The following is a 19,310-nucleotide window of genomic DNA, read 5'->3' on the forward strand; positions in this document are numbered from 1 at the left end:
CACCTCCCAGGGCACTGCCCTCCCCCAACCAATAGGAGCAGGCAGGGAGGACTCCCCCATCCCCAAGGGTCCCTCACCCCATGAATTAAAAGAGCTGATATACCCAGCGGCTCCTGGCTGCCCCCTTCCCAGCGCCCTCTGTGCTGTTTTGGGGGTAGGGGCATCTCGGATCAGGTTACAGAGCGTCGGCCTGTATGTTTCAGCCTGGCTAAGTCAATACGTTGCACTACTGTGGGGGAAGGGGGGGGGCGTGTAACGTCCCGTGGGGTCTCCGTGGGATCTCTTTCCTGCGGCAGTGACTGCTCAGTGTGGTGTCTGTTCCTGGGTGAGCCAGGCTCTCCCCAGATGGGGGGTTGCAAGTTAGTCTGGGCTTCAGGACTTGGGATGAGGAGACCTCTTAACAACTCCTGGGTCCCTTCCAGACACTCTTGAAACCCAGCTGCAGTTGGCCTGAGAGAAACCCTCCCGCAGGATGTTCCCTGGGGACCTGAACAACCTGGTGATCTTCCCACACCTGGCAGCTACCAAAGCCACCCCCAGCCTGCCCTCCCGGCTAGTGGCCTGCTCACCCTTCTCCATCCAGCAGCTGCTCAGCTCCTCCCACACAGGCCAGCTCTGGGCTTTGGCTGTGGTGGGAGGAATCAGTGAGGCTCTCTCCAGTGAGAACCATCACATGGAGCCGCCCTCCCACCCCATGGCAGCTCCACCCGTGGCGCAGCCTGTGGCTGTCACGCCAGGCCAGGCAGGGTCCAGGCAGGGCTGTTGCATTAGAACAGTGGGTTTATTGAGGACACAGGCACGGCTGACAGCGCGGTCACTGGAACGGCCTGACCCGAGGCTCCTGTCCTGTGGCCAGGGGGCATCTCACCAGGGAAGAACTTTCCCTTCCCAGCTCACGAAGGCCCCGTTGTCCTTCTCAGAGAGCGTCGGGAGCACGTTCAGGATCCCTCGGACACTTGCATCCACCGTCAGTGGGGCCTGCACGGGGCAAAGGAGTGTGAGGGGGAGGAACTTGCCCAGGGAAAAGACCAGGATCGGCTCCAGGGCTGGCCCAGGGGAAGGGACCTAGAGCCTTGCAACCAAACTGGAACCTGACGGGACACAACTACAGGTGTCGGACTTGGGTCAGGTGGAGTCTGAAAACAACCTGACACACTCTGACTGGGGTCTGGGGTCTCTCATTACCTTCTCCTGCCATGGGATTGGTGAGGTGGTGGCAGCATTTCTGTGCTCCTGCTGGCCACCACCACCTCACCGCGCTGTGCATGCTGTGGAGCGATTGTGCTGATTACTGGCAGCCCCTCTCCCCCAGCAGCACGCACTGCACAGCGAGGCGGTGGTGGCTGGCATGAGCGGGGCATGCAGCCGCTGCCATGCCTACCCCACGGGTGTGAGGCAGCTGGAGATGGGGGGCTGGCATGGGGCGTGTGAAGGGGAAGCCCCCAGCAGGCCGAGCCTCAAGGACAAGGTGGCAGAAGTGACATAGACACAAGTTCAGGGGCAGTGTCAGGTTCAGATCGGATCTGGTTTCAAAACAACCTGACATTCTTGGATTAGTTCCGATCTAGTTGGGCTTAAAATCTGGCCCAAACTATCAGATCTGGCCTGGTGCTGGTCCAGGCCGCTAGGTGCCCATGGCTGAGGCCAGGATCTCCCTGGGGCCAGCCAAAACCATGAGAGGCCAACCCAGGTCACTGTCCCCTGATGCTGGGTGAGGAGCTGGGGCAGGATCCCCATGCAGATACCTGCATACAGGTGCCCATGGTGACCAGGTCCCATCTCCCCCAGTTCCCCATGGCAGCAGTTCTGCTGACGTTTGCTTTGCGATGCCAGGAGCCGGAGGAACCAAGGAAGTAGCAGCAGGGGGATCAATGCCCAGGACACAGTTCTGAATCCCCGGGAGGTGGGATCTGATGACAGGCTCATTGCGACAGTTTTCCTCCACACAGGTCGAAAGTGGAGGGGGCAACAGGTTACGGCGTAACCATTCCCCCTACGATGAACATCTGCCCATGACATGAGGCTACGACTGGCCTCTCCCAGCGAGGCACCTACCTCGGGGGAGAGTGAGTTCCCCATGTCAGTCTGCACCCAGCCAGGATGGACAGCGATGCTCAGGATTCCATCTCCTTCATACCCCAAGGATTGGCACTTGGTGAGCATGTTCAGAGCAGCCTGTGGGCGAGACACCATGAGCAGAGACAGCAGCGTGTGGGGAAGGGGAATGAGCCCTACAGGAAATGATCCCAGATCCTGAGGGCAGGGAAGGGAGAGACAGCCAAGCGCGTGAGGACCCTGGTGTGAGCTGCAGTCTCTGATGCTCGATGGGGACAACAAGGTGCTCTCAGGGGCATGGCCATGGGGAAGGGGATGTAGCTGCACTTCAATCAGCCACAGCTACTGCGTAGCTTCAGGGGGCCTGTGACAGCTGAGTACAAGTTAGAGCAGTGCTGAGGCTGCTCTAGGTTTTGCATGATCGGGGTGGCAGAGGGAAGTGTAAATGTGGCATCGATTCTCCTTTGTTTTCCCCCAAGGGTTCACTAGGGGCAGAAGAGGCTCTGGTCCCCTCCATTTAGACCTAGTGACGGTCTCTCAACTGGGTATATTCGCCCCTAGGAAGGGCTATAATTAATAGCTCCATAGTGGCCCTCCCCTGTCTGTGCTGAGACTGGCTAGTGTAGTGCTGAGGAGCCCCATGCGCCTCCCAGTGTGGGGATTTCCCTGATGGGATACACACGATGGAAGGTTCCTCACTGAGGGGAAATCCGGGAGCTGATCTGAATTCCAGGCAGCTGAACAGCTGGTCCCACCTGGCACAGCAGTGGAAGCTAGAACGGCTGGGCAGGAGGGCGGGGAACATGGGGAAAGCACTGAGTGACACTGAGCACGTCCTGTACCTTGCTGCAGCGATAGGCGATAGCTTGGCCCACATGCCAGATTAAGGGATTCGTGATGGAGCCAGCCTCGCTGGACATGTTGACAATGGCCGCCTTCCTACAGCTCAGCCCTTTCTGGTTGCTTCCCTGGGCAGCCTTCTTCAGCAAGGGCAGGAACGCCTGGGCAATGGGGAGAACAGAGCACCCCCAGGGTCAGCTTAGGAGAAAGGACCCTGGGTTGTGAGGCAGTGGCACCGGAACAGAGAGGGCCAAGGGGCCGTGGCCCTCTCACTTTTGAAAGTGGACGGGTCTGGCTCATCCACTTTTTGCCACGGACCCAATCCCCTGCTCTTCCTCTTCTCCCTCAGGTCCTGCCCTCTGGCCCGGCTGGAAGCTGGAGCCTGGCCGGGTAAGAGTGGACCGGGGATGATGGACCCTCCACCTGCCTGTAGCAGGGAGAGGCAAGAACTGCCATAGGTCTCTGTCCATACCCTGCAGCTCCTCATGCACCTCCTGTGGCTGGGCCCAGCTGCGGCGTGTGCTCCTGCAGCGACCCCGCGGTCTGTCACCCCATCGCTGGCACCCAGGGGTTCGAGGTATGTATCCCCGCCTGTGAGTGCTGGGAATGGGGCTGCTGGAGGGGAGGGGAGGAGAATAAGGCCCACTGGGATGCGAGGAGGTGCTGGGAAGCAGAAAGACAGTCCCTCAGGGAGGTAGGGCTGTGCCCAGCTCAAACTGGGATGAAGACTGGATGACCGGAAAAGTCCCGTCGGCAGCACAGTGGGGGCCCGGAGGGCTCCCTACTTGCCCTGCTTCTGCACAGCTGCCAGAAGTGGCTACCAGGTTCCTGCAACCCCTAGGCACCTGGGCAGCCAGGGAGACTCCATGAACTGCCCCCACCCAAGTGCTAACTGCACAGCTCCCATTGGGCGGGAACCATGACCAGTGGGAGCTGCGGGGTTGATGCCTGGGGGCACCAAGCTTTACTGGGAAAAGGAGGCTCCAAGGTATCATTCAAACCATGACAAATAACACAGGTTACTGGAGACCTGCCAGTGCCAGTGTCTAGTTCCCAGCCCAGAAGCCAGAGGGCTGCACCGTGGTGGGGAGGTCGAGGAGCTGCCTGGCATGGACGCTCCGCCTGGTGTCAGGGGCGAGGCGTTGGGCAGAGACGTTACAGGGGAGAGGTAAGAACATAAGAACATAAGAAAGGCCGTACCGGGTCAGACCAAAGGTCCATCTAGCCCAGTATCTGTCTACCGACAGTGGCCAATGCCAGGTGCCCCAGAGGGAGTGAACCTAACAGGCAATGATCAAGTGATCTCTCTCCTGCCATCCATCTCCATCCTCTGACGAACAGAGGCTAGGGACACCATTCCTTACCCATCCTGGCTAATAGCCATTTATGGACTTAGCCACCATGAATTTATCCAGTCCCCTTTTAAACATTGTTATAGTCCTAGCCTTCACAACCTCCTCAGGTAAGGAGTTCCACAAGTTGACTGTGCGCTGCGTGAAGAAGAACTTCCTTTTATTTGTTTTAAACCTGCTGCCTATTAATTTCATTTGGTGACCCCTAGTTCTTGTATTATGGGAATAAGTAAATAACTTTTCCTTATCCACTTTCTCAACATCACTCATGATTTTATATACCTCTATCATGTCCCCCCTTAGTCTTCTCTTTTCCAAACTGAAGAGTCCTAGCCTCTTTAATCTTTCCTCATATGGGACCCTCTCTAAACCCCTAATCATTTTAGTTGCTCTTTTCTGAACCTTTTCTAGTGCTAGAATATCTTTTTTGAGGTGAGGAGACCACATCTGTACACAGTATTCGAGATGTGGGCGTAACATGGATTTATATAAGGGCAATAATATATTCTCAGTCTTATTTTCTATCTCCTTTTTAATGATTCCTAACATCCTGTTTGCTTTTTTGACCGCCTCTGCACACTGCGTGGACATCTTCAGAGAACTATCCACGATAACTCCAAGATCTTTTTCCTGACTCGTTGTAGCTAAATTAGCCACCATCATGTTGTATGTATAGTTGGGGTTATTTTTTCCAGTGTGCATTACTTTACATTTATCCACATTAAATTTCATTTGCCATTTTGTTGCCCAATCACTTAGTTTTGTGAGATCTTTTTGAAGTTCTTCACAATCTGCTTTGGTCTTAACTATCTTGAGTAGTTTAGTATCATCTGCAAACTTTGCCACCTCACTGTTTATCCCTTGCTCCAGATCATTTATGAATAAATTGAATAGGATTGGTCCCAGGACTGACCCTTGGGGAACACCACTAGTTACCCCTCTCCATTCTGAGAATTTACCATTAATTCCTACCCTTTGTTCCCTGTCCTTTAACCAGTTCTCAATCCATGAAAGGACCTTCCCTTTTATCCCATGACAGCTTAATTTACGTAAGAGCCTTTGGTGAGGGACCTTGTCAAAGGCTTTCTGGAAATCTAAGTACACTATATCCACCGGATCCCCCCTGTCCACATGTTTGTTGACCCCTTCAAAGAACTCTAATAGATTAGTAAGACACTATTTCCCTTTACAGAAACCATGTTGACTATTGCTCAAGAGTTTGTTTTTCTATGTGTCTGACAATTTTATTCTTTACTATTGTTTCAACTAATTTGCCCGGTACCGACGTTAGACTTACCGGTCTGTAATTGCCAGGATCACCCCTAGAGCCCTTTTTAAATATTGGCGTTACATTAGCTAACTTCCAGTCATTGGGTACCGAAGCCGATTTAAAGGACAGGTTACAAACCTTGGTTAATAGTTCCGCAACTTCACATTTGAGTTCTTTCAGAACTCTTGGGTGAATGCCATCTGGTCCCGGTGACTTGTTAATGTTGAGTTTATCAATTAATTCCAAAACCTCCTCTAGTGACACTTCAATCTGTGACAGTTCCTCAGATTTGTCACCTACAAAAGCCAGCTCAGGTTTGGGAATCTCCCTAACATCCTCAGCCATGAAGACTGAAGCAAAGAATCCATTTAGTTTCTCCGCAATGACTTTATCATCTTTAAGCGCTCCTTTTGTATTTTCATCGTCAAGGGGCCCCACTGGTTGTTTAGCAGGCTTCCTGCTTCTGATGTACTTAAAAAACATTTTGTTATTACCTTTGGAATTTTTGGCTAGCCGTTCTTCAAACTCCTCTTTGGCTTTTCTTATTACACTCTTGCACTTAAGTTGGCAGTGTTTGTGCTCCTTTCTATTTGCCTCACTGGGATTTGACTTCCACTTTTTAAAGGAAGTCTTTTTATCCCTCACTGCTTCTTTTACATGGTTGTTAAGCCACGGTGGCTCTTTTTTAGTTCTTTTACTGTTTTTCTTAATTTGGGGTATACATTGAAGTTGGGCCTCTATTATGGTGTCTTTAAAAAGGGCTCACGCAACTTGCAGGGATTTCACTTTAGTCACTGTACCTTTTAACTTTTGTCTAACTAACCCCCTCATTTTTGTATAGTTCCCCCTTTTGAAATTAAAGGCCACAGTGTTGGGCAGTTGAGATGTTCTTCCCACCACAGGGATGTTGAATGCTATTGTATTATGGTCACTATTTCCAAGCGGTCCTGCTATAGTTACCTCTTGGACCAGCTCCTGCGCTCCACTCAGGATTAAATCTAGAGTCACCTCTCCCCTTGTGGGTTCCCGTACCAGCTGCTCCATGAAGCAGTCATTTAAAGTATCAAGAAATTTTATCTCTGCATTTCGTCCTGAAGTGAAATGTTCCCAGTCAATATGGGGATAATTGAAATCCCCCACTATTATTGGGTTCTTAATTTTGATAGCCTCTCTAATTTCCCTTAGCATTTCATCATCACTATTACTGTCCTGGTCAGGTGGTCGATAATAGATCCCTACTGTTATATTTATACTAGAGCATGAAATTTCTGTCCAGAGAGACTCTATGGAACCTGTGGATTCGCTTAAGATTTTTACTTCATTTGAATCTACACTTTCTTTAACATATAGTGCCACTCCTCCCCCCGCACGGCCTGTTCTGTCCTTCCGATATATTTTGTACCCCGGAATGATTGTGTCCCATTGATTGCTCTCAGTCCACCAGGTTTCTGTGATGCCTATTATATCTATATCTATATCTATAGGTGCGAGATTATTGGCCCGATGTCCTTGGCAGCCAGCTGTAGCCAGGCAGAGAGCGGCTCTAACCCCACAGGCTGCCGGGCAGGAGCCGAGCTGGTTCTCCCCAGCCTTGTCAGCCCCTCCTTCGTGGGCAGGTCTCCAGAGAGCCAGAGCAGCCTTGCCCATAGCTCCCGCTCTCGCTCCACCCCCTGGCTCTGCCGTAGTGCTGAGCCCGGGCTCTGGTCTCCATACGCTTAGGGCTGCCCCGGTTCCCCTGCAGCAGCTGCCATCTCAATTTGCTCTCTAGTGGCATCCCCAGCCCCGCACCCCACCCACCCCTGCCATTGGCTGGCTCCCTGCAGCCCGCTTTGTCTCGCAGACTCTTTCAGCAGGAAGTTTGAAACCAGCTTCCTGACCACCTGGCTCCTGCTGCCCTCCGGGTGCTGAGCTGCCCTGATCTCACTCGCCACGGCCCTGGCACCGGCACAGCCCCGGCGCTGGGAGTCCAGCCTTTCCACTCTGCTGGGCATAGGGGCTTAGCGCTTACCCAGCTTTCAGGCTGGCTAAATGGTACAAACCCAGCCTGTGGAGGCCAGGCCAGGCCAGGCAGGGTCCAGGCAGGGCTGTTGCATTAGAACAGTGGGTTTATTGAGGACACAGGCACGGCTGACGGCGCAGTCACTGGAACGGCCTGACCCAGGGCTCCTGTCGCGTGGCCAGGGGGCGTCTCACCAGGGAAGAACTTTCCCTTCCCAGCTCACAAAGGCCCGTTCTCCTTCTTGGAGAGTGTGGGGATCCCTCAGACACTCACATCCACCATCAGTGGTGCCTGCACAGGGCAAAGGAGAGTGAGGGGAAGGAGCCTGGTGGGAGGGGAGAAAAGAGCACCCACTGGGTCACCTTAGGAGAAGGGAACCTGTCAGAGGGTGACTGGTCCTCTAAGGGGAACTGGGCCCAGCCCCATCTCTGGCTGATCAGCTGCAGCTGCGGGGCAGAGATCAGACAGCTTGGAGATCCCCTGCAAGGGTATAATCAGGAAGGCCAAAGCACAACTACAGTTGCAGCTAGCAAGGGATGTGAAGGGTAACAAGAAGGTTCTACAGGTATGTTAGCAACAAGAAGAAGGTCAGGGAAAGTGTGGGCCCCTTAATGAATGAGGGAGGCAACCTAGTGACAGATGATGTGGAAAAAGCTGAAGTACTCAATGCTTCACAGACGAGGTCAGCTCCCAGACTGCTGCACTGGGCAGCACAATATAGGGAGGAGGTGAGCAGCCCTCAATGTTGAAAGAACAGGTTTTTAGAAAGGACTATTTAGAAAAGCTGAATGTGCACAAGTCCATGGGGACGGATCTAATGCATCTGAGGGTGCTAAGGGAGTTGGCTGTTGTGATTGCAGAGCCATTGGCCATTATCTTTGAAAATTTGTGGCAATTGGGGGAGGTCCTGCACAATTGGAAAACGGCAAATATAGTGTCCATCTTTAAAAAAGGGAAGAAGGAGAATTTGGGGAACTACAGTCTCTCCTCAGTCCCTGGAAAAATCAAGGAGCAGGTCCTCAAGGAACCCATTTTGAAGCTTTTGGAGGAGAGGAAGGTGATAAGGAACAGTCAGCATGGATTCACCAAGGGCAAGTCATGCCTAACCTACCTGATTGCTTTCTATGAGGAGATAACTGGCTCTGAGGATATAGAGAAAGTGGTGGACGTGACATACCTTGGCTTTAGCAAAGCTTTTGATACAGTCTCCCACAGTATTATTGCCAGCAAGTTAAAAAAGTACAAATTTGGATGAATGGACTATAAGGTGGATAGAAAGCTGGCTAGATCGTCGGGCTCAGTGGGTAGTGATCAATGGCTCCATGTCTAGTTGGCAGCCGGTATCAAGCAGAGTGCCCCAGGGGTTGGTCCCGGGCCTGGTTTTGTTAAATATCTTCATTAATGATCTGGATGATGGGATGGCTGGGGCACATGGCTTACGAGGAGAGGCTGAGGGAACTGGGGTTATTTAGTCTGCAGAAGAGAAGAGTGAGGGGGGATTTGATAGCAGCCTTCAACTACTTGAAGGGGGGTTCCAAAAAGGATGGAGCTCAGCTGTTCTCAGTGGTGGCAGATGACAGAACAAGGAGCAATGGTCTGAAGTTGCAGTGGGGGAGGTTTGGGTTGGATATTAGGAAAAACTATTACATAATGAGGGTGGTGAAGCACTGGAATGGGTTACCTAGGGAGGTGGTGGAATCTCCATCCTTAGAGGTTTTTAAGGCCTGGCTTGACAAAGCCCTGGCTGGGACATGATTTAGTTGGGGTTGGTCCTGCTTTGAGCAGGGGATGGGACTAGATGACTTCCTGAGATCTCTTCCAACTCTAATATTCTATGATTCTATGGTCCTCACAGGAGCCTTAGTGAGCATGAGAGCACTGGGAGGAGGCAGGGCTCCGGCAGGGGAAAGCAACCGGTTCATGTGTGACTCAGGCTCAGTGCAGTGCTGCTGGGAGCAGGCTGGGAAGGAGAAGAGAGCACAGAGGGTCGACTGGAGGCCCAGGCATATGAGCTGTGGACAGGAATCCTGTAGGGTAGCCAGGTCCCTGCAGAAGACCCTGGGCTGGGGAAAAGGCCATAAGTGAAAAGCTGAACTTGTGTTAAATGGTTTGATTTGGAAGGGAAGGGAATGGAGCACAAGGACCTCAGAGCAGCCAGTCTTGACCATTCTGCCCCATGGACCCAAATGTGACACCCCCCCGCCCCAGCTTTCATACCTCTACACCAGGGGATCTCCAACTGGGGGTCGGGGCCCCTCAGGGGGTCACAAGGGTATTACATGGGAGGGGGGTCGCAAGCTCTCACCCTCCACCACAAACCCCGCTTTGCCTCCAGCATTCATAATGGTATTAAATATATTAAAAAGTGTTTTCAATGTATAAGGGGGGTTGCACTCATTGGCTTGCTGTGTGAAAGGGGTCACCAGTACAAAAGTCTGAGAACCCCACTCTACACCCCTTATGACAGCCAAGGAGAGTCAGTGCCAGGGGAGCGCCATTGCCGAGTCTCCTCTCACCCAGTTCCAGCCAAGGGCTGGCTAGACCAGCTGCCACTCCGGCTACACAAACCCTGCCTGCTACACTGGCTAAAACAGCCCCATCAGTTGGGCCTCTCCAGCCTGACAGCCCGGGCGTCCCTGCCTCACACTGCCCTGTGCTCCGGACACGGCTTCCTTTCTTCCCCTGCCTCTCGCCCTAGGAACTGAGGACGAGCTCCCAAGGGGCTGGGAGCAGAGATTCAGAGTGAGTCCGGAGAGCTGCCCCTGCAGCTGAGACAGGTTCTCGGCTCGCCCTGGCCATCCCCAGGCCCAGTCAGCCGCCACTGCTCGGGAGCGATAGAGAAAGCAGCTGGTGCCCTCGCACAGCTGCAGCTCAGCACACACTGCACTCACTTCACAGCAAAGGAAACAAAGAATCCTGTGGCACCTTATAGACTAACAGACGTTTTGCAGCATGAGCTTTCGTGGGTGAATACCCACTTCTTCGGATGCAAGTGGGCTTGCATCCGAAGAAGTGGGTATTCACCCACGAAAGCTCATGCTGCAAAACGTCTTTTAGTCTATAAGGTGCCACAGGATTCTTTGTTGCTTTTACAGATCCAGACTAACACGGCTACCCCTCTGATACTTCACAGCAAAGTTAGCCTGTCCTGTGAATCACACCTAAGGAAGGCTGGGCTGCTGCTGGGAAGGAAAAGTTAGAGGGAGAAGGGACCAGAGATGCTGAGGAACATGAGACCAGGCGTGGCATGTCTGTAGAAATTTTGAGGGTGCCCAGAACCTGCGCCTGCCCAAACGCAGTCCCCCCAAACTCCCTCCCCACCTGCCCAAGGCTCTGGGAGGGAGTTTGGGTGAGGGAGGAGGTCTGGGGTGCAGGGTGCAGGCCCCTGATTGGGGTGCAGGGTGCAGGCTCTGGGAGGGAGTTTGGGGATGGGAGGGGTGCAGAGGGATGGGGTGCAGGTGTGAAGGCTGTGGCTGCAGATGAGGGGTTTGGGGTGTGGGAGGGGCTCAGGGCAAGAGGAGGAGTGTGGGGGGTGAGGGCTCTGGCTGGGACTGGGGATAAGGTGTTTGGGGTACTGGAGGGGCTTAGGGCTCGGGCAGAGGGTTGAGGGTGCGGTGGGGGGTGAAAGCTCTGGCTGGGGTGTGGGCTCGGGGGTGGGGCAGGGCTGGGGATGAGTTTGGGGTGCAGGCAGGCTGCTCCGGGACAGGGGCCAGAGAGGAGGACTCCACCCAGCCCTTTCCCTGCCAGCAGCAGCGAGCTCTGGGGGAGGAGCCCCCCTTTCCTGCCCCCACCCAGCAGCACACAGTCACTGTAGCGTCACTGGGGTGAGGGATGGCGCTGCCTCCTTGCATGGGGCAGGAGCGGCGACTGCAGGCGCAGGAGGGGGCTGTGCTGGTGGAGGGTTCTGCCGGAAAACGGAAGGGTCTGAGGGGGAAGGGCAGGCTCAGAGTCAGTGGAGTGGGGGGTGCTAGGACCCTGCGGCAGCAGTTGCTGCAGGGAGGCAACATGCAGCCGCACAGGGAAGAGACAGTCAGTGACACTCTGCTCTGGGCCGGAAAGGGTGTCAGGGGCAGCACGTCGGGGCCGTGGGACACTCGGGGGAGACATGGGGGGGCCACTGGTGGGGGGGAGACACCCAGCCCCACATATTGCTGGAGCTGGGCCCCTGGCTTTGAATATTGCTGGGGCCCGGGCACCACGTGGGTCTGGAACTCGCTGCCTATGCATGCGACTGAAGCTAACCAGCAATAGATGCAGCTGGCACAGGAAGGGCCCTTGCCCCGCAAAGCCCCCTTTCCATCACGCTCACTAACGATTCCATTGGGGACTGTTTGTCACAGAGAAAGGATACACTGGAAACTATCACCACCTCCTCCCGCGCGAGCCTGAATTTCTGCTGGAAAAGTTCCCTGGCCCCTGAGTGAGACAGGCTCCTAGGGGGGGCCCACTGTGGCCGTTCTTATAACGTGCCTGGGTCTGTGCATCGCATCGCTCTTCCCCTGGCTCTCTCGGGAGCGTCACAACACCTAGGCTGCTTGTGGATCTGGGACTCCGGGCCCATTTCTCAGCTGGGATGGGACCTGCCCCACCCTGGGGCCCTGCCTGGATTGGCTCATTGATCCCGTAACCCCAGTGCAGCTGGCGACCTGCCCTCGGTCGGGGCCCTTACCTGGCTCACCAGCAGGGGCCCTGTCACGTTGGTTGCGTACACCAGGGACATGGTCTCCGGTGTCTCAGACTCTAGTGTGTTCAGCTTTATCATCCCAGCGTTGTTTATCAACAGATTCAGCCCCGAGCCTTTCAGATGCTCCTCAACTGTGGCTGCTGCCGCCTTGATGCTGGCTGGGTCAGTAGCTTCTATAGAGACAGAGCAGGGGGTTCAGGTGCATGATTCCTCCTCCCCCATGTCACTCCAGGGCACACCCCTCTCCCAGGCACCAAGGGGCTTCTTCCAGCCGGAATGAGAGGGAGGAGAGGGGGTGGAAGTTGGTGGGGTGGGAAGTTGCTGCTGGGCCCAGAGAAGTGGGGTTGTACTGGGGCAGCAATAGGAAAGGATAATGATAATCAATAATAATAATTAGTTATTTGGACAATCTTAGTAGGAGATTTAAAAAACCTCAATTTATTGTAATTAGTGAATACTTCAGATGTGTGTCGTTGATCTACATTAGACAAAGAACTGGAATGATCTAAAACTATTTTTGAATGCATTGTAGGTGAGAGAACTGATCAGCTGGATGCCTGAGGCTCCATCCCAGAGGTGGGACTGCATGACAGAGCTGCCCAGGTGTGATTGTCACACGAGGGACCTGGCACATAGTGGCCCTGGGGCTTTCCCAGCCCACCCAGGGCTCTCCAACCCCTGCAGGGCTCCCCACTCACACCCGCCTTCTCTGGGGCTGGGTAAGGAGTCAGTGGGCTCCGAGTGATTATTGACTCTGGTCCTGTTCTCCCCACTGAGATCTGGAGGGCAGGGAATGGGGAACAACATAATCCAGGGAAGGGAACCTCAACTCTGGGTCCAGGGCAGGGCACCCACCTAGCGCAACGATCACCAGGTTTGGATGCCTGGACACCAAGTTCTTCAATTGCTGGAAAAGAATAAAGTCAATGATTATTGACGGAGCCGCCAGCCCCGGGGATGGCCAGGCTGGGCAGAGTCCAGCTCCCTGCTGCTATCTGGGGCCAAGTCAATATCTTATTGCATTGACTCTGCGAAGCCCCCACGTGCAGCACCCAGCTCTGGCTTTCCGGGTCGGTAGGAGGCGTCTGTCTGTCTCCTGAGCGTTTAAAACACCATCATCTAACTCAGTGCGATCGAGTCAGGGACACAAACCACTTCCCTGTCAGTACCACACCTGTGCTCTCTGCCCTCTCCCTGCATGCGCTCTGGGAGTCTGTGACGCCGGGGGCTGGTCAGGGCACAGCGAGTGCAAGGAGCAGCTGGGACATTGTGAATGAGGACCCTGGAGAGGAGCAGGTTTAGGAATTATATGGGGATGGGGGGCAGGAGTGAGGCTGAGTGGTGCAGAAGACAGGGATGGGGTTGGGGGCAGCTCCCCTAAGATGGGGCAGTTGTGGGGAAGGGGAGTCCTCGCTCAGGAACCAGGGGAAGGGAGTGTGGCAGTGTTGCCAGCTCTCGTGAATTGGTTGTGAGTGAGGGTTTTGGCGATGACACGGGAAGGAACTCTGGTTCTGCAGTTTCCCAGGGTGGGCGCATGGGCAGAGCTCAGTGCAAGAGCCTCGGGGCTGAGGACACAGAGCAGCCCTGCCTCTATGTAAGCATGGCCCTAGAGCAGACAGAGGGTCTGGGGCAGTGGCAGACAAGGGAGGGGGAGTCAGGGAAGTGGTGCCGTGGACGCTGAGCAGAAAAGTGCTGCTGCTGGGACAGCACAGCCATAGGAAATGGATGGCAGTTCCCCTGTGTGAGGGGGAAGGAGGCTGAAGACGGGGGGGTGGAGTTGCCATCGGAGCAGCCAGGGAGTGCCGTGCATTCTGTGCGCATTAAATATTGACATTTCCACCTGAAATGATCCACGCACACATTGACAGAGGAATAGAGGGCAGTTACAAAGTCACAAGACAGACTAAAAAACTGATTTTGTTAAAAGTATCGTGATTTTGGGGGTCGGACGCATGATTGTCTCTCTCCTGAGGCTGGCAGTACTGGGTATGTTTCCACCGCAATCACAACGTGTAGAAGCTGTACAAGCCGGCCCGGAACCCCTGGGGAATTACTCAAGGGCTAGCCAGTGCTGCCGCATCCTCACTGCTCCTGGACTCGAGCTACCTCTGTTAACGCTAGCTCGGGTGTAGCTACAACCCTCAGCCTGGAGCGGTGTCTGCAGTCGCCTCCTCCTCCGGCACGTTGCACTCGGAGCTGAAGGCTTCTTCAGGTTCCCCTCCCTCCCCACCACCATGTACAGCTCACTCCGTCTCACCTCGCCCCGTTCTCACCTGCGCTCGCTCTCCCTCCGGGTCCCGGCAGGTCGCAAAGACCCACTCGGGTGGGTTGGATTTCTCCAGAAACTGCTTGACGAGCTCCAGGCCGATTCCCCGATTGGCCCCAGTCACCAGAACGCTGCGGACATTAAAGCCAGCCATGGTCCTCGCCTGCCTGTGCCCCAGCTGGCAGGTCCTGTGCTCAGCGAGCGCTGGGCTAGTGCTGGCCCCACTTCCCCTGCACCTGGGTTATATAAGCTAGCGCTAGGGAATGAGCTCTCTGCTGCCATCTACTGGAATGAGACAGACCTTATTTGTATATTTGTTACCCATCAAAGGCTACGTCTACACTACCCGCCGTATCGGCGGGTAGCGATCGATTTTTCAGGGATCGATATATCGCGTCTCATCTAGACGCGATATATCGATCCCCGAACGCGCTTCTATCGATTCCGTAACTCCACCGCCCCGAACGGCGGTGGCGGCGTCGACATGGAGAGCCCCGGACATCGATCCCGCGCCGTGAGGACGGGTAAGTTATCGATATAAGATACTTCGACTTCAGCTACGTTATTCACGTAGCTGAAGTTGCGTATCTTATATCGATTTTTCCCTTTAGTGTAGACCAGCCCATAGAATCATAGAATATCAGGGTTGGAAGGGACCTCAGGAGATCATCTAATCCAACCCCCTGCCACCACTGAGAACAGCCAAGCTCCATCCTCTCTGGAACCCCCCTTCAGGTAGTTGAAGGTTGATATCAAATCCCCCCACACTTGTCTCTTCTGCAGACTAAATAAGCCCAGTTCCCTCAGCCTCTCCTCATAAGTCATATGCCTCAGCCCCCTAATCATTTTCCTTGCCCTCCGCTGGACTCTCGCCAATTTGTCCACATCCCTTCTGTATTGAGGGGACCAAAACTGGACACAATACTCCAGGTGTGGCCTCACCAGTGCTGAATAGAGGGGAATAATCACTTCCCTCTATCTGCAGGCAATGCTCCTACTAATACACCCCAATATGCTGTTGGCCTTCTTGGCAACAAGGTCACACCTTTTTCCAATCATCCAAGACCTCCCCCGATCGCCACAAATTTTCAAAGATAGTGCCCAATGGCTCTGCAATCACATCAGCCAACTCTCTCATCACCCTTGGATGCATTATATCTGGACCCATGGACTTGTGCACATCCAACTTTTCTAAATAGTTCTTAACCTGTTCTTTCACCACTGAGGACTGCTCACCTCCTCCCCATGCTGTGCTGCCCAGTGCAGCAGTCTGGGAGCTGCCCTTGTTTGTGAGGACAGAGGCAAAAAAAGCATCGAGTACATTAGCTTTTTCCACATCATCTGTCACTAGGTTGCCTCCCCCATTCAGTAAGGGTCTCAGGGTGAACAGTTTGGCTGTTTTGGTTGCTAGCTATTGAAGTTTTGGGTGCAGGGCCTTTGAAGTGTTGGTCTCCTTATTGTGTGAAAGGGCAGAACAACTGTACTCAGCACACTCGGAGTAAGGAGTCACCACAACCATGATCTGTTTTCCACAGCTGGGCAGTGGTGTTGGAAACAAAACAGGGAGAAACTGGGTGGGGGAAGGGCATGTGCTTGGAAATAAGGATTTTGCTCTAGAAATCTATGTGATGTTTAATTTTCTCTACAAAGTGACGATAAGACTGTGTGAATTGGGAAGGGTGAACTCTGGTAAGGACGTAGATCTGCAGTTGTAGAGGCAATGACAAGTGGCCAGGTGCCTGTACCCAGCCCTGCTAGAACTGTAGCACATCGAACACTGTGGCAAGAGGCAAGGTAGTGTTATTGGCAAGGCATCTCTTCCACAATCCAAGGTAGCACCTCCCCTGAGGGACTGGAGACAGACCTGCCTGAGTGCGCGCCCATGCTTGGGAATTTCACTAACTACTAATAACAAACCATGAGTGGGGTATAAATGGGACGAAGGGGATATTTGTCCACTGGCTATTAACACAAGCTGGTGAGGAAATTGAGACAAAAGTCTACTGACCAAGATACTGGGGAGGTCGGTATTTTACTTACAATTCATCTAAGGACACGGTTGATTTATTGTTGTCATGTTTTCCCAACTGAATGCTCTGTTCCTTTGCCTTATGTCCAGACTCGGTGCCTGCAAGAAGGTGAGTATTGCCTGTAAGAGCACTGTTGTATTAATTCTGATGGAATATGTAGGCCCAAAGAATCAAAGGTGTTAACATGACCCTGTTATGTTCAACATTAAACAGTTGTAAATAAGGTTCAGTGTTTGGTACCCAGAGACCTTAGCCAGCGTAATACCATGACAAACACCATTAAAAATCCTTTAAAACCCTTATCAGAGACAGAAAAGGAGGAAAAAACAGTTCTAGCATTTGAATTGTAAAATATTAAGATCAGTTTTTATTTTAACAACATCCCTTGTTCTCTTGCCCTTTTGCAGAAGAGAGTTTGTAGAAAGAACCCCTTCCCCCCATATTTGACAGATGTAGATGTAAGCAGAGTCAGGATGAGCCCTGCCCTGACATCTGGTGGTACATTATGAGGAGTGGGCAAAGGAATTTTAGGAATGTGCATTTGCATTGGTAAACCCACTTCACTTAGCATAACACACAGCAGCATGGGAAGGTTATTTTCACACTGTGGAATCCCCAATTTCTTTGTTATTGGGGCAGGAAGGAAAAAAAGGGGCTGTTACCTTAATTATGTGAATGAGGAACTATGAGACTGCTTTATGACAGAAATGACTCAACCTACATTAAATAGTACTTGCCAGACAAGGGACAGGGGTTCCAAAACCCAGTGAAGGGAGAGAGGCTGGGGACTGGTGTGTGTACCTGATGGTATGGGCCCCTTTTGAGGGCCTGGAACACCAATTGCACTTCCTCCTCTCTCCACTGTTAAAGAGCAGAGCTAATTTTGAATCCTTTAGGAGTCCATCTAGAGGCTGCTGACCTGAATTCACGTTGGGCCATGTGGCAGTGGGGCTCTCCTACTACAAGTGGAAATCACTAGGAGCTGAAATCACTAAAAGAGCTAAGCTTACTAAGCTAAGATCACTGAGTGCTGTGTTAAGTAGTGGGAGAGCCTGAAGATCTATCACCAAGCAGCTGGCAGAGTGGAGCGGTCTGCAGCACGTTGGAGCAGCCCATGGAACAGTGAGCAGTGTGGAGCGGTTTGCGGGGATGGCTGACGTGGTTCACGGGTCTGCTGGAGGAGCGGCACAGCTGGTGGAGGGAGCCAGTTGTGGTGAAGGCTGCAGCAGAACTCCACGGAGAAGCGGGGCAGTCGGCCCTGGCCCACGTAAGGTGTCCCTTAACACCCTGTGTGTGCGACCCCCCCCCCATTTCCACCCAGGCTGGGGGGGGTAAAACTCTGCAGATAAACTTTTGAACTCTGGGGTGGCACTGACCGGAGACTGAGACTTTTGGGTTGTTGGACTTTGGGGTGATTGGACTTAAGACCCTAAGGACAGTGCCAAATGTACTTGGAGGTGGGTTTTTGCTTATGGTTTGTGTATAGTCCTGTTTGTGGTGTCTCTCCAACGTGATGCCACATTGTTTCCCTCCTTTATTAAAAGGATTTTGCTACACTCAGACTTCGTGCTTGCGAGTGGGGAAGTATTGCCTCCTAGAGGCGCCCGGGGGGGTGGTAGATAATTGTCTCAGGTCACTGGGTGGGGGCTCGAGCCGGTTTTGCATTGTGTTATTGAAACGGAACCCCTGGATACTGAACCCGGCCCTTGTTGCTGCCAACTCAGAGGGGCAGAAGGGTTACATATAGATGGTGTCACGCTGCCTGGAGTGGCTCACAGTTGTGAGTGCCAGTTTCAGGTCACGCTGTCAGAAAACAAAGGCAGACACCCCAAATTGGTAATTTCACCAAGCCAGTAACAAATGTGCACTCCGGGATCACTCTACCAGTCTTACTATGGAGTCACCGACAGTCCCCTTAGATTCCAGCCTACCTTGCCACCCAGACAAACTGAACATTTTAGGTTTAAATAACCTTTTGTCACAATCACACCACATCAGGTTTCTCCCAGTCCCAACAGATGTTGACCTGAATTTTATGGGTTAGTTGTTATGGCTCGCCACTGATCACCTCCAACCAGAAGATCTATAGGTTCTTGTCCAATTCAGAATACAGGGTCCAAGAACTCTGAGTTCTATATCGCGAGAGGACTCTCGGGGTGCTCGGCAAAAACACTTACACTGAGGACAATACCAAATTGATAAAAGCTTTACTGAAAGTCACACAAGAATAATAAATGCTATGAAACTTATGACTGCAAAACAGTAAAGGAATTCCAGAACTCCTGGTGGTAACATTCCTATTATAAGTACCTTAACCTAACATACTCACACCCTTCCTTGAGGACCCGGTAATAGGAAGTGAAGGACCAGTCTCACTCCTGGCATGCCCGATAACACAATGGTTCTGGCTTCCCCAATGGTTAGGAATGTTGAGTAGTTCTACTGTACTGCACAAGCTCAGCTGATAGCGTGATGGAAGTGGAATGATAGGTAGATAAAAGATAGTCTATAGAATATAGAAGAACAAAGAAAAGAAAAAAAAAGCTCCCTAAGATATCCTTACATAGTGTCAGGATCCTATAAAATATCATGCAATTCAGGCCCAACCTACTAGACCCAAATCTTATTTCCGTACCCTAAGAAATGTATGGGTACTCTTCTCCTATAGGTTAGTGGATTGTGACTCTTACTCTCTACATATTAATAAGGATTATCTCACTCCAAAAACTGCCAACCTAGGCTCTCTTGGTGACTTGCAGGTTTGTGGTGTACCCTGTGGTTACCAACCGGTTGCAGATGCCAGATAAACCTATT

At 52.7% G+C, this 19,310-nt stretch overlaps 1 protein-coding gene across 2 annotated transcripts; it reads right to left on the bottom strand.

Moving 5' to 3' along the window:
* Positions 1–781: 781 nt before the first annotated feature.
* On the bottom strand, positions 782–14,781 carry LOC120384590 (C-factor-like). 2 transcript variants are annotated; one of them, XM_039503533.1, is made up of 6 exons: positions 14,474–14,781; positions 13,056–13,107; positions 12,195–12,373; positions 2,898–3,056; positions 2,056–2,175; positions 782–978 (listed from the first exon to the last, which is right to left on the bottom strand). In XM_039503533.1, exons 1-6 carry the CDS (start codon positions 14,618–14,620, stop codon positions 865–867), a joined length of 771 nt encoding a protein of 256 aa, XP_039359467.1. In that variant the 5' UTR covers positions 14,621–14,781; the 3' UTR covers positions 782–864. The 2 variants fall into 2 exon arrangements, with proteins under 2 accessions (XP_039359467.1, XP_039359466.1); XM_039503532.1 differs by having other exon boundaries at positions 12,186–12,373.
* Between the last annotated feature and the right edge of the window lie 4,529 nt (positions 14,782–19,310).

Source organism: Mauremys reevesii, linkage group 16 (genome assembly GCF_016161935.1).
Source record: "Mauremys reevesii isolate NIE-2019 linkage group 16, ASM1616193v1, whole genome shotgun sequence".
Classification (NCBI taxonomy): Eukaryota; Metazoa; Chordata; order Testudines; family Geoemydidae; genus Mauremys; species Mauremys reevesii.

Coding starts and splice junctions, on each gene's coding strand:
- LOC120384590 (XM_039503532.1), bottom strand. CDS start 14,620: ATGGCTGGCTTTAATGTCCGCAGCGTTCTGGTGACTGGGGCCAATCGG. Junction 3,057..12,185: donor GGCCCCTGCTGGTGAGCCAG/GTAAGGGCCCCG, acceptor CCCATTGCCCAG/GCGTTCCTGCCCTTGCTGAA. Junction 979..2,055: donor GGAACTCACTCTCCCCCGAG/GTAGGTGCCTCG, acceptor TGCCCCGTGCAG/GCCCCACTGACGGTGGATGC.